The 13780-nt window shown below is 41.1% G+C and overlaps 1 protein-coding gene across 1 annotated transcript in view; it reads right to left on the bottom strand.

Annotated features, from left to right (window-relative positions):
* klhdc8b (kelch domain containing 8B) overlaps window positions 1–13780 on the bottom strand; it is a 120689-nt gene that overhangs the window by 4647 nt on the left and 102262 nt on the right. The window contains exon 4 of the mRNA XM_070840308.1: window positions 6771–6872. Coding sequence (XP_070696409.1) covers window positions 6771–6872 — 102 coding nt within the window. The remainder of the gene's footprint in view (window positions 1–6770; window positions 6873–13780) is intronic.

Genomic DNA, 13780 nt, shown 5'->3' with positions numbered 1-13780 from the left:
CAAAAATCTGTTTTTACCATAGAAGAGAAGAGGGGAAAAATACAAAATGAATGTGGATGGTGATGAAGGCGTTTGCTGTCTTCTTCAACTGTGGCTGAACAAAATAACTCCAGTGATGTCATCAAGGTTATCTTAGGATCTTCATCCACGTTATCCACGAAAAAAAGGATAACTCTATAAAACGATCATGTGTGTGGCTGTAAACAGAAATGTCTGTCTGAGGCTTCTGTCTGTGACAAAACAGTCATCTCCTAAAGGTCCTTGGTGGGTTTGTTTGCTGAACATCTTTTCAAAATAAAGAGCTTAGAAGAAAAGTCCTTGACTAGTTTCCAAGCAAAACTGAACTGTTGATAGATTTTTAAAGTTTTAGACATTTAGATATTCTTGGTTGAAGATACGTCTTGAGAGGAACTATTACGTTTCTTCAACATTATCTACTATGAGTCTTTAAAGTTTGGAATCCTCATTTTATCCCTTTTGAAATAATCCCACTCACCTACTGTAACATGAGTCGAGGATTTATTGAAGTCCTGCTTGTGTCAGTAAAAAGATAAGGTCGCAGGGCGTATAATGCTTTGAGGGGCAAAAGGTTAATCTGACGGGGGCACATAGACCAAGGCCGTCATAGCTGCTGTGAGATTTCTGCCCTGCCCCCACACATCGGCTATTTCCACAATAAACAGGATTTCTTTTACATATTAGACAACATATAGAATATGATTAAGGTTGTAAGTCTTAGCAATTCCCAAAACCCACTAATTCTCAGCTCTTCCTGTAATGAAAACAGTAACCGCATGTCTTGGTAATTAGGGGATATGTTGTGTGGAAAAGTCAGAGGGGAAAAGGTTAAACCTGGAAGTCATGGTGGATGGAGAGATCAAGGCAAAATGGACTGAAGTGCAGAGAGAGCTGGAGGTGAGGAAACCTCAGAGCGAGGTGACCTTCAAGTGGACTGTGGCTTTGCACTGAGACCTCATGGGCTGGATTATAAAATCATTCTCACTCCACACTATTTTATCTGCATTGCTTGCTTTTTTGTGGGTGCTGCACATAGATGAAAAGTCAGAGGATCACCAAGGTTATTACATTTCATCCTGATTTCATGGCAGCCCATCCAGTAGTTGACAAGATACTTCACTTCAAACCACAGACCTGAACCTCACAGCGAGGCTACAGCAAAGGTCAGGGGAGTCCGTCAAACATCGTCTGGGGATCCATGAATGTCCAACACATCCTCATACCGATAAACAACAAACCAGGTAGATTTCCAAACTTCCAAAATAACACTTCCACTATAGGATGGATGGGAACAAGTTGCAAGCAAGCAAATAACTTGACTTATGTTCCGTAAAGTGGTCATAGTTTGCTCAGGTTTAGACACTAAAATGACTTTGCCCACGCCAAGAAAGCATTCATAGCAAAGCATTCACTTCATTAATCTTGTTGAAAACAATTCAAACAAGTGAGATCCTTGAACATCTCACACGGTTGGAATTTGTTCCCACCTGCTGGCACCAACTGTACCAACACACTTGGTCTGGTCTGTCTCATCACAGCTGTAACTGAGCCCTGCAATCATAATGCGTGTCCTCACCATAGGTTGTCCAACTGAATAATCTCCCCAAAACCTCTGAATAGCTGTTGTAAAAATACAGTCCTAGACAATTCATGAGGCTTGAACTCCTCTTACATCTGTTCTGGTCTGTACCTTTTCCATTTGCAGCTCCAATATCAGTTCCATCCTCTGCTGTTTCATCTCTATTTTTCACCCTTTCTGAAGCTCAAGTGTGTATTTTCTGTCTTTTCTGTCCACCCCTCTCTGACCTCCCGTTGCTTCTGTTTTCAGACAGTGAGACAATAGCACAGCACTTTGGGTCAAACACAACACACCTGCAGCAGCGTCTCTTTGATCTGTGCTGGAAATAGTGTCATTACATGCCGTCTTTTCAGCACTTACCATAGTTTGGCAGGTGCGCTAATACGCGGCACTCATCCTTGACCTTCTTGCTGGCTGCCTCCAGTTCTGTGCGACTTATGTTTGTGAAGTTTGTGTTGAAATTTAAGTTCTCAGCGAGGCCTATTAGATTCCACTGCAGTTGTTGGGGTCTGAGTGCAATTCTGACTTGATAAATTATTGGGTTTTATTACGTTACATTATTATTCTTATTGTTATCACATAGTGGACCGTAGTGATGACAGGAAATGAGGAGGGAGACAGAGAGATGGGGAACAACATGCATCAAAGGTCTCTGACTTGACGCGACCCGGGGATGTTGTGTTCATGGTCAGCCGAGTGCTGAGATATTCAAAGTTCAGGTTCAGCAAGCTTTCAAAATGGCATAGTCTGATGCAGTCAATTATCTCTACCTCTCATGTATATTTACAATAAAACACATTTTATTTACACCACACTGTGTCAGTTTGTCTTCATTCATATGTTGTTAGTTCTGAAATGCTTTGTGATGTACCCTAAGACCGGGCTCTTAAAGTTACGACTGACACTCTTATCTTTTAAGTGTTTCTCCTAACTCTGCCAGTTAGAGCTACTTTTAGCCTGAACATGTGAATACTGCCCCTGAAGCACAATGTTTTTAATTCCAAATTAACATTAAAATATCGGTGAACGTCGTGACGCCACTTTGCCTTAACACGCAGATACAGACACAGATACGCAGCCTATCAAAATGTACAAACACAAGGATTTGGCCGCTGATTTGTTGGTTTAAGCCACATTAAGTTCAGATATTTTTATTTATCTGTCATTGTGCTATTTCTGGTGTGCTTCCTTTAATAATACCCTCCAATGTAATCGGCTTAAAGTATTTCATGACGAAAGAACTGTGTCAGTGATGATGATGATGATGATGATGATGTTAAAAGCAAATTTGATAGGTTGAGAGGCACCGATGAAGAAAACAAAGTGTGAATGCATGGAGTTTAGTTGGGAGCAGATATGTGTGTAGGCATTTGTCTGTGCAAGTGAATGTGTGTGTGTGTTTCTGACAAATAATCTGATAATCAAATGATACAGCTGAGCACATAATTGCATCTCAAGTCAGTCCTCTCTGACGACTTGCATCTAATTACAATTTACATGCAGATATCAAGTCGTCGGGTGTTCATCTTGAATTAAAGGCGGGTGGGGGTGAAAAAACAAAATCAAGAAAAGATGAAGGAGAGATGGACTGATACAGGGTGAGTGGGTGGAGGTGGCGAGGACCATCGCATTACTGTCACTCTAACAAATACACAGAGAAATGCACCATACCACACAAGTTGACAGTCACTGAGTAGCTTCTTTAAGTGCTTTTTGTAATGTATTCTTGCATTGTACACTGATGTTCAGCAGAGAAGAGCAATAAGTTTAAAAGCCATCCCAAAGCATAATGTCATGGCTCGCTTTCCTCAGGGCACCTCTTAAACTTGTTATGCCATGTACAGTATTAGCCACCAAAATAAAAGAAAAGTAACTTTAATTGCTTTTTCTACACAGCTCCTCAGGTCTGAAAATAAACTGTAACAAACGAGTATCCAACTTTGCCATCGACCATCTTTTTCACCGTGCCGAAAATGATCATTAGCAGTGAATCAATAAGCAGCGAGGAGCCATCTGGCCTGTTTTAAAGTTTTTAACTTTAAGATTTTTTTTTTAAATAAAAGGACTATTTTAAACTCAGACCTCTTCTAGTTCTTTTTTATATAATTTCAGAATGGTACTTGTCTTTGGCCTTTATTTATGTAGGATGTCTCACAAAGATCAGGAACTATTTTGCACTGCAAGGACGGACACACACACACACACACACACACACACAGATTAAAAACATGGTATTTGAAATAACATCAGATGGATCTTAATGAGAGAAATTAGTGTCTATAACTTGTTTTCTGGTTCATTCCAGTTGTGAAGTACCAGAGACCTGTTTTCCCCACTCAATGTGAACTCATGGTATAGCGGATAAATAACACATCACTTTTGAAAAAATTTCACGCGCCATTTCTACTTATTTTAAGCGTTTTATGTGACATTTAACGTTCGCCTAGCATCAAAACTATACTCCATGGTGAAGTCACCAATAATAAATATGTAACATCTGGTTATACTGCAAAAATTAAAGTTTGCGGAGTATTTTAGGTAGAACTGAAATAAAATGCATACAAGATGGTGTCATCAGCATAGAAAAGGACATTTCTTAATTGGAAAATACATATCTATATATATAGAGAGAAAATAACAGAGGGACTAATATTGATCCTTGCGGACACCTTTATCAACCATCTAGGGCCATGAGCAAAATCATTAAACCAGTGGAAAAGAGCTTATTAAACAAATCCTTCAATAGATCTACAAAGAGTGCAGAACAATACTGCTTTTTAATTGAGTGAGTTCATTTATATTGTGCATACTATGTTACAAGACAAAGACTATACATGTATATATGTGCACATACAGACAATATAACTGCATTAAGGATGCTCTTTGGTCTTTGTGAATGTGTTTTCCTTTTATTTCCCAAGTCAAAAGCTGAGGGTTGGAAATGTGCCATAAACCAGCTATGACTCACAAGCCCAAAATATCCCCATGGATTAGATGGCGAGCCGTCCTCACAGCTGACACTCACACAGAGAAAAATATATCTACCTCTTTTTCCTCTCATATTTCCTCACTCTGTCGCTTTCACAATAGCAAACGCACACACACACCCATTTCATTCTTCTTCTCATACAATCCTCTTTCCCGTCTCTGTGGTGCTGAATTCCTGTCTCCCTTAGCAGGACAACATTGACGTTTTCCTCCCTTTCTCACACACACAATCTTAACAGGTGTCTGCCACATTACTGACTGTCACTCTGAACTGTGGACCGACGAAAAAAAACGTATTAGGTGTGTGCTCTAGGCCCACGTGGGAATTTGTTAAAGCAATTTGAGATTTCAGTCAAAGAACTTTTTAAAGTAATTTTAAACATCTTGACAACCCTGGTAATGCATCTGGGTGTACCTTATTGGTAAAGCTAGCATCGTTTCAGTCTCACTGCATAGATGATGTCTGCTTTCTCTTTGAATTCATGAAGAGGGTAAACATTGCTTACTGATATTTTTCTATAGTATCTCACAATTGATGCAGCCATAATTTAAACCGCAGATGACAAAACACCACACAAATCAACTTTGATTGAGATGTAATAGAAAAATAATTGCCATTCATCGAGCACAGGCTGTGTTAGTGTACAGAGAGACGTTTCTTCTTTGTGTGTATATGTACACCGTACATGCATGCGTGATCCCGCTGATGTACGCAGGTGTACAGAAAAGAGACTCAATATCGGCTTAACAAGCGTGTCATCAAGCACAAACGCAGAGCTCTGATTAATTTGTAGCACTGCTCAGTCTCTCTTCACACTATATTTACTTTAACAAATGCAGCTCAGTCAAGGAGAAAATGGAAAGTTAATGGAAAATTAATTTAGTTGTGTTTGTCTGTGTGAGCATGTATATGGTGTGTGTGTGTGTGTGTGTGTGTGTGTGTGTGTGTGTGTGTGTGTGTGACAGATCAGAGTTGTGGTGATTTTCTAGTAGCATTGAAATCAGCACTAACAACTTCACTGTGGTGAGGCTTTTTTATCATCTGATGAAGCCAACAGAGTATATTAGGGTAATGTCTTCACTGAACAAATTATTGCAATCAGTGGAGAAAATAGTTAGTAATAGTGATGCTGTGGATGTTATAGTAAACCTATAGAAACCACCAGAAAACTACCCCTGATTTATAGGGGCGCCCCACTGGGTTTATGCTCCAGGATCATGAGGACTACTCTGCCTGTGAAAACATTTGCATGTCCTCTCTGAATTTGAAGGTTGTTTTCTAAAGTCAGTAAAAAAGTAAATAGGCTTGAGCCTGAAGACTGCAATCATCACAAACTGGGCTGGAGACGTGAATGTTTACGGGGTATTAGGAGTATAATGCAAAACGGGAGACTGTCAACAGACCGCTATGACCTGCAGGGTCTTTATCAGTACCAAGAGCCAGCTGGATGACGGCTATCGGCTGTAGAAGCTGTGAAATCATTACAGTGGCACTGAGGTGTGTCTCCTTCGTCCTTCATTGTCTGATATTCCTCTAAATGCTCTGAACGGAGCTGCTGGAAGTCTTCAGCCGGGCAACAGACTCAGAAATTTGAGGGAATTGTTCTAATTAAACCACAAAAAAAAGCTCGAGAGGGGTGAAAAATAAAGAACCACAGCAGGTTGAATAACAGCGTGACTGTGTTTTTCTCTGATGTGGAAAGTTTTACTTAGTTTGTGTATATGCATATGCGTCTTCACTCTTCATCTGTTTCTCTTTTTCTACAGACAAGCTAGCAAGGCTATAGAGAACTAGCATAAACTACATCAGCGGTGTCTGTTGGTCATGTGACCTTCATCCCGCAGGTGGCAGCTGTCTGTCAAGTGGTCCCGAGTGAAAGATGCTTTTAATGTAATTGTTTTTACTGGCATGAGAACTTAATTTTCTATTCCCATATAACTTAAGAAGCATTACACCATTTACTTTCTACAGATAAAACAAATAAACACCCACCATTGTAAGGTATGGCCATTAACAGACAAAAGGTGCTGCGACATTGGAAATCAAGCACAGGATGACCTGTGTTGGTGTTCTGCCTCACCTCTCTCCCCGTTTCACCCTTCCCTCTTGGGCCAAAGCACAGTGCTGGATTTAATTGACAGAAAAGAATTGGAGAAAAGGGGGGAAAGAATTGGAGGCACTGACCTAGACCACCAGCTGCAATCACCCTTCCTCCCAGGCAGCCTGCCACAAAGTCGGCCCTCTTCTCCCTCATCCTGGACGTTCGGCTGGGTTTGATCCAGATACCTGCCAGGGGTGAGAGGACACGAGATTCAGTCAGTGATCTGTGACAAGGTCAGTCATCCACAGCGGAAAACTGAAGTTCCTCATCGCAAAAGGACACAGCCCACAGTAGGTCTAACTGTGAAACATTCGATTCCATTTAATTTGTATTTAATTCACCAGATTTTGGAACCTGGCCGCAGGGACGTCCAACACTGTGTTGGGTGATAAAGTCCGGCTCAAAGTTGATGTTGTATTTCACCCCAAAGGTGTTGGATGGGGTGTAGGTCAGAGCTCCATGTATCAGTCAAGTTCTTCCACACCAAACTCAAAAAAAACAACATTTCCTTATGGAGCTGGCTTTGTGCCCACGTGGGAGCACTTACAAATGTTGGGTTTTGGTTACACAATACTCACAATACTGAGCAGGAACAAGCAAAAATATAAAACAGAGATTAGAAAAATGTAATTTACCCAATAACAATAATAACAAGAAAAAGACCACATTTCCCTGTTACCACAAAGATGAAAGCACAACAGGTTCTAAACTGCAGCATTATGATTTCCCCCAATTAGCCCAAACCATGAAAAACAGCCTGGTAAGTACACAAAAGTACTCATTGTCCACATGGTGTATACCAGCGACTTGTCTAAATGCTGGTTTTAAATGGGACAGTATGCACCATTCAAATGGGTCAACTGTCAACTCTAAATGAATAAGAAGCTACACACGACACTGGAGTTGCTGAGCCAAACTGAAATTGGCATTTGTTTTTAGACACCAAAATGCAGAGCCAATAAGCTGAAATCACTCATGTGTGTTTGGTGACTATGAAGCTCCAGCCAGCAGGCGATTAGCTTAGCATAACAACTTGAAGCAGGGGAAAACAGCTAGCCTGGCTCTGGCTCAAAAGTATTACAATAACACACAGTACATGATCCAGTGTATTTTTTTCCAGCATCCTTGTCTTCATGATTCCTAGAAAATGCAAGGTTGACAATCCCTCCTCTGCTTGTAACACTTGAAAAAACAACAAATGATTCATAGATAACAGAAGAGGTCACTGCTAGACAGAGGAAGAGAGAGGGAAGATGCCAAAAGGAAGATGAAGAGGACAAAGTGGAAGAAAGTGCATTCAGGGATGTGTATTTGACAGCACAACAAGGTCCACCTCAGGAACTCCCTCACTCTCCACCTTTCCTCTGTCTCTTTCTCTTTCTCTGGCTTGAAGCTCACTACCCAGCAGCAGATTAAATTTCTATATTTGGGACAGTGATACGTAGTGACACATAGCCTTTCCGACTCCTCCATCTCTCCTCTGCAAAGAGCCACGGCGAGGCAAATGAGCTGCAAATTCACTCAAATGCAACAAAACACACCACAGCACAGGCACTAAAAATGTGCTGCATAGACGTAATGTAAATTAATGCAGAACACTGCGAATGGCCAGATGCTGAGGACCCATCAGTGGGACTGAGGTACTTTTTTCCCCAGCAGTGCTGCAGCCCTCTGGCCTTAAACTCATGTGAATGTCACCAGTCGCCTGTCATCCATGATGACAGGTAACGTGGGCATTCACACACGGACATTATTTCAGTGGACACCCTTTAGTTTGGGCAGTGCAGTTCGCCCTGTGGGAATTACGCCTCCAGCACTGTGCATTGTGGGACTGAAGAGCTTTTGGTTTGTTCTGTTGTTCCATAGCCATGTTTTCTCTACAGTCTGCTTGTGTTGAGGCAGTTTTCCTACAGAAAAGGCACCAAACAGACTGTATATAGATGTTGCTCGTCCACACCTAAAGCACATTTACACCAGGCCCGGCATGAATTAGGGATCCCATCAACCCAGAAAATGCCAAACTCCCGTCCAAAGTGGTCTGAACGCACTTATTTTGCATTGATAAAGCATCTGCAAAATATATCTGATGCCAAAGTAGCGGTGGATAATTCACACATGGCTAAAAGATTGGGAGAGTTCAATTCCAACGAACTTCATAGTCAAGTTCACAGTTGATCCGGTTTTATTTGGAATAGGTGAGACACAAGAAGGGAAAAAAAATTAGCAAACTCATCATAAAGAACAATGTATTTCATTTCCAAAAGGAGAACAAAGAAATAAGATTCATCATTTAAACTTAAACATAAATATTCCAGCTTTCTGCCCCCAGTGCTCACCATTCAGCTCCTTATTCCTTTAAACTTAGTAGATGGTAAACATGTTTTCATATGTGATCCATAAAGTCACACCTCTGACTGTTATACAATGATATTTTTAAGTCTTCACTAATAAAATATATTCTTCTTAAATTGCGTTGACCTGTTTTACTTTGTACATGAACGAGCTCTTAACATTTTGCTACTATTAATTAGTGAGTGAGTGAGTTAGTTTGGTGGTTTTGAAGGACGAAGATTGGATTAATGTTTGTTTTCTCTGTGGTTCCCCACTGACAGGAGCTGCCTGACCTTGCTGCCTTCCTGCGGAGAAATCACTTAAAGGAAGTGTTGGAGGAAATAGTGTTGGGGAGATAAAGGGACATCTGCGCTGCAGGCCTAAGCAGCATGATAGGAGATGGAGGTATTGATCAGAGGATAGATGGATGGCTGAACAAATGAACTGTCATTTGACAGCACAATAAGCTTAGTTTCCCATTGTCCCACAGGTCGAGGCCACTAAATGGCCACCAGGGAGCCGTTATCTCACCTAACAAAGGTGTAGGTGTGCGTTTACTCCAGTACAGACTGACATTTACAACTTTGCTAACACTGAGCACGACAACAATTCAGTTTTTATCAATTCAGCAGTTGTTAAAGTGTCTGAAAGGAAGGTTGTTGTGCATCTGTTCTCTTAAGTTTCATGCATACACATTTCTGATACTTTCCTGTTTACAGCTGAACTGCTGTTCAAATTTGCTATGCATCACCAGCCAAGAGAATTAAAAGAAAACACCAGAAATTCATTTTCTCATTCCTCTTAGTCAGCACTTACAGCAGAGGAAGATAACAGGATAAAAAGTAAGCTCTCAAGAAAATTAAGAAATCAACACATTTTCAATGATGTTCAGAAACTAAAAAAGAAAAATCTTGTACTTGACTTCCTGTAAGCAATGAAAGGCTTGAGGAGAGGAGAAGAGGGGATGAGGAGGAGACTAGGAGAGGAGAGGTTGAGAAGGGGAGGAAGAGGATGAGGAGAGGCACATTTGTGAGATAACACAAATGGCTTGCAGAGTTGCTGTAATGCTGGCTGTAGAAAAGTCACGGAAGAGTTGCAGAGCAGCTAAATGGTAATCTGAGTAAGAGGAGGGGACAGCGGAGCCACCGGCAGCTCACTAATAGATATGCAGGCTGCAACACATCAGCTATTCAGCCGTGGAAAATTGAAAGGCCAGATAACATGCAAATATAGTGCAGATATATGGGAAGAGAGAAGTGAGGAGTCGAGCTTTCAAACAGGCGTGCGAGCTTTACTAAGTTTGGCTGCTTTCTCTTCTTCCCGGAGCAGTCTGCAGAAAAACAGCCATGACAGTGGTGTTGTCTCATCGTCTTCAGTTCAGCTTCTGCACTTCTTCTCTGATTGACTGATAAATGAGTTCATTTACTTATGGATGTTTATTTCCATATAGAGAAGCATGCAGCACGCACACCACATCCTTTACAGCCTGAGCTAGTTTATAATGCACGTCGATAGATAAGCCTTTAACTGTACAAACTAATTTAAAAAAAAAGAGAGAGAGAGAGCTTGGAAGGATTACTTATTTTTAATAATAGCACACTCTTCACGGTTACAGAGGATTTGAGTTTGAGTTTTATCACAGAAGTTAAATTTGAGTTTAAAAATGAGGATGTTATGGTAGTTTTATCACCTTTATCAGATGTGTGTGTGTGTGTGTGTGTGTGTGTGTGTGTGTGTGTGTGTCCTCACAAAGGAACCTGTCACATGTGTATTCTCACACACAGCCTCTCACAAAGCTTGTCAAGCAGAAAGCTACCGAGACACAGAGCAAGCCACTCTCCCATGCATAAAGGAAAAAGTCCCATGCAAGCAAGCATTTTTCACTGCTGCTTTAAACTCTAGGAGGACAAATGAGCCGCTTTGAGGCGGCGATGCTGTCATTTATCAGCACAAATTATTAATTCTATTGTCCTAGCCGGTGACAAACTTTGAGGAAAAGGAATGAGCAGGCGATAATTTACTCTGGCCGACAGTCCTCTTGTTCCTGTTGGACTGAGTGACTGCCAGGGCTGCAGACACACAGGGTCTGTAAGAGAATACGGTGTAAGAGCGGCTGAGCTGAGTGACGTGTGGGGCAGATATGTGTCTGGCGGACCCAGCTGGAAGAGAGGAGAGGGTGTTATTTAAAGCTCAGAATCAATCCTCTTCCTTCTCCTGTTTCACCCTCCCAGACACCAGCACTTCACTGCGTACCCATTACAGAGCTCAATAAGGCATATGAGATGGAAGCAGACGCTCACACACACACACACACACACACACACACACACACATATATATATATATATATACGTATGAAGACACAAGCCTTCAAATTAATACACACACACACACACACAGATGAGCAGATTCTCATATGCATGTAGACAGATGTGGACATGAATATGCACAAGTTCACATGTGCATTCAAAAACTCTCTTTGGCACACAGGCGCACGCACACACACACACACACACACACACACACACACACACACACACACACACACACACACACACACACACACACACACAACATCTGTCCAAAGGACGGACAAGACGCACCCCCCCTCACCCTATTTCAGAATGTCATCAGGAGAGAAACGGGAAGATACTGCCAAGGAAATGAGGTGGTAATGACAACAGTCTCTGTCTAGGATCACAGAGAGGGACAGAAATGCATTGAATAAATCAGGCAGAAATCAAACAGCTACACTGCATGTGATCACAAGCTCGAAACACAAGTTTGTTTCTTTCATAAAAAAAGAGGGAAATATTGGCAAACGTCAACCCTGTTTGTTGCATTTTTCGGCTGCTCGCAGAGTGAAGACAGCTCGTTTTTCAGATGACAGACATTTAAAATGTATTTCAAGCTTTACCGTCCTGAAAAACCAAAGTGCAGTAACTATATATTTAGAGCGAAACTGTTTCCCTTTGTATGTATTCTGTTAGTTTATGGTAGTAATGCCCCGTGTTTTTGTTAAAAATAGAACATTTGTCATTTGGAAAAGCTGCCGTAAAGATAACTATCATAATGGAACACCCTTAGATGTAGTTTGTACCTATTATAAAAGACATATCCATCTCAGATCTCTTAAATTCCACTTATGAAACAGTACAATCCAAGCCATGTTGACAAATGATCCACATTATGAGGATATAATATCACATTATCTTATCTGGAATGCAATATATAATCATTAAGATATTCCACAACAGTGTTCTCCACTCAAACATACACAACACTAATCTCAGCATGTGAATCATCACTGAGAGGGTTTGCAGAATGAAGACAAATGACATTAATAGGCCGAGTGTATTGGAAAAGACTGACTGATTGACAGCTGTGAGAAGTGTGCTGTTGTCGCTACACATTCGACTGAGTTACATCAAGGTCTGCAGTGTGTTTAGATGTGTGTTGTCCCCATATGGTCGAGTGCATCTGACAGGATGATGATGATGGATCCACGCTGACCCGTGCAGGCAGGTAGGATGTGATTCCACCAGCGTTACGTAAAAAAAGACGGAGGCTGCTTCTGAAGTGCTAGCAGTCACTCAGCCAGCAACAAACAAAGTGAAACCAAACCGATTGCTGTTAAAAAAAAACACCCACGTGCGTACAGGCTGGTGTTGGAATGATGCAATGTAACAGGCTGTCAGGCAGCCAAACAGGCAGCCAAACAGCAGATCGAAGGCCAATCAGACTCCTGCAAGTTAGTGTGAGAGGGAGTCGGAAAGCCGTAACTATGAGCACGGCTGCATTTATTTAGCAGAAACCAACATTCTATAACATCAGGTCAGTCAACCAAAAGGAATTCCAAGAAGTGGAACAAGAGTTGCTGAAGAGTGCAGTTTCTTTTCAACCCTTTAATGGTTTCCTCTATTGTGTTATAGAATGTGGCTGGCTGGTCCACCACTTTGCTCCAGACAGAAAAATACCTCAGCTATTCGACGGACTGCCTTGGAATTTGGTCTAAAACATTCATGCCTTACTCCGGAGGAACTGTAATGACTTCTGTAGTACAGTGACATTTCATCTGGCATCATCATCAGGTGCAATAACTACCTGTACAAAGTGTTAGCATGCTAATATGTGTAACTAAGATGGTGATGCGTGGTAATATTGGGATGTAATTGGTCACATCACTTGCTAAACATCAGCACTTTAGCTCTACTCAAAACTGGGCCCGAGTCCAGCCGAACAGAGCCACTGGTGAGCCTGTAGACCCGTGTTTTTTTTAAGTAGTTCAATGTCACAATGATGTACATGTATACCCAAACAATGTCTGACAACTTAAAAAGAATTACCACCCGTTGGTTCAAATGTATGCTAATGTCCACTGAACTTTATTTTAAAAACTGAATATTGCCATCTATCACAAAGCTTTATGGTTACAAACAGTCAATCAAATGAATGTAATGTTATTCCATTGTAAACAGTATTTGTTATTATATTGGCATGACTTTTAAGGTCATTTACAGATGTTTTCAATGTGAACTTTACCGATAAGTGAACACACTGCTAATGATGCTAATATCGGTAATAATGATTCAAAAAAAGACAAATATGAGAACAATTACAGTTGCAGACATTCACCAAATCATTGTGATCACTGGGGACGCTGTAAGGAAATCATCTTCTTGTGTTTGAGTCAGTCAGTAATGATCCTTCACCCAAAAAAAACACTGTTGGACTGTTGCACCACAACAGAATTAATCTTAAA

Source organism: Pempheris klunzingeri, chromosome 11, assembly GCF_042242105.1.
Source record: "Pempheris klunzingeri isolate RE-2024b chromosome 11, fPemKlu1.hap1, whole genome shotgun sequence".
NCBI lineage: Eukaryota > Metazoa > Chordata > Actinopteri > Acropomatiformes > Pempheridae > Pempheris > Pempheris klunzingeri.
Note: the sequence above shows the minus strand (reverse complement) of the source record. Positions and strands in the feature narration are given on the sequence as shown.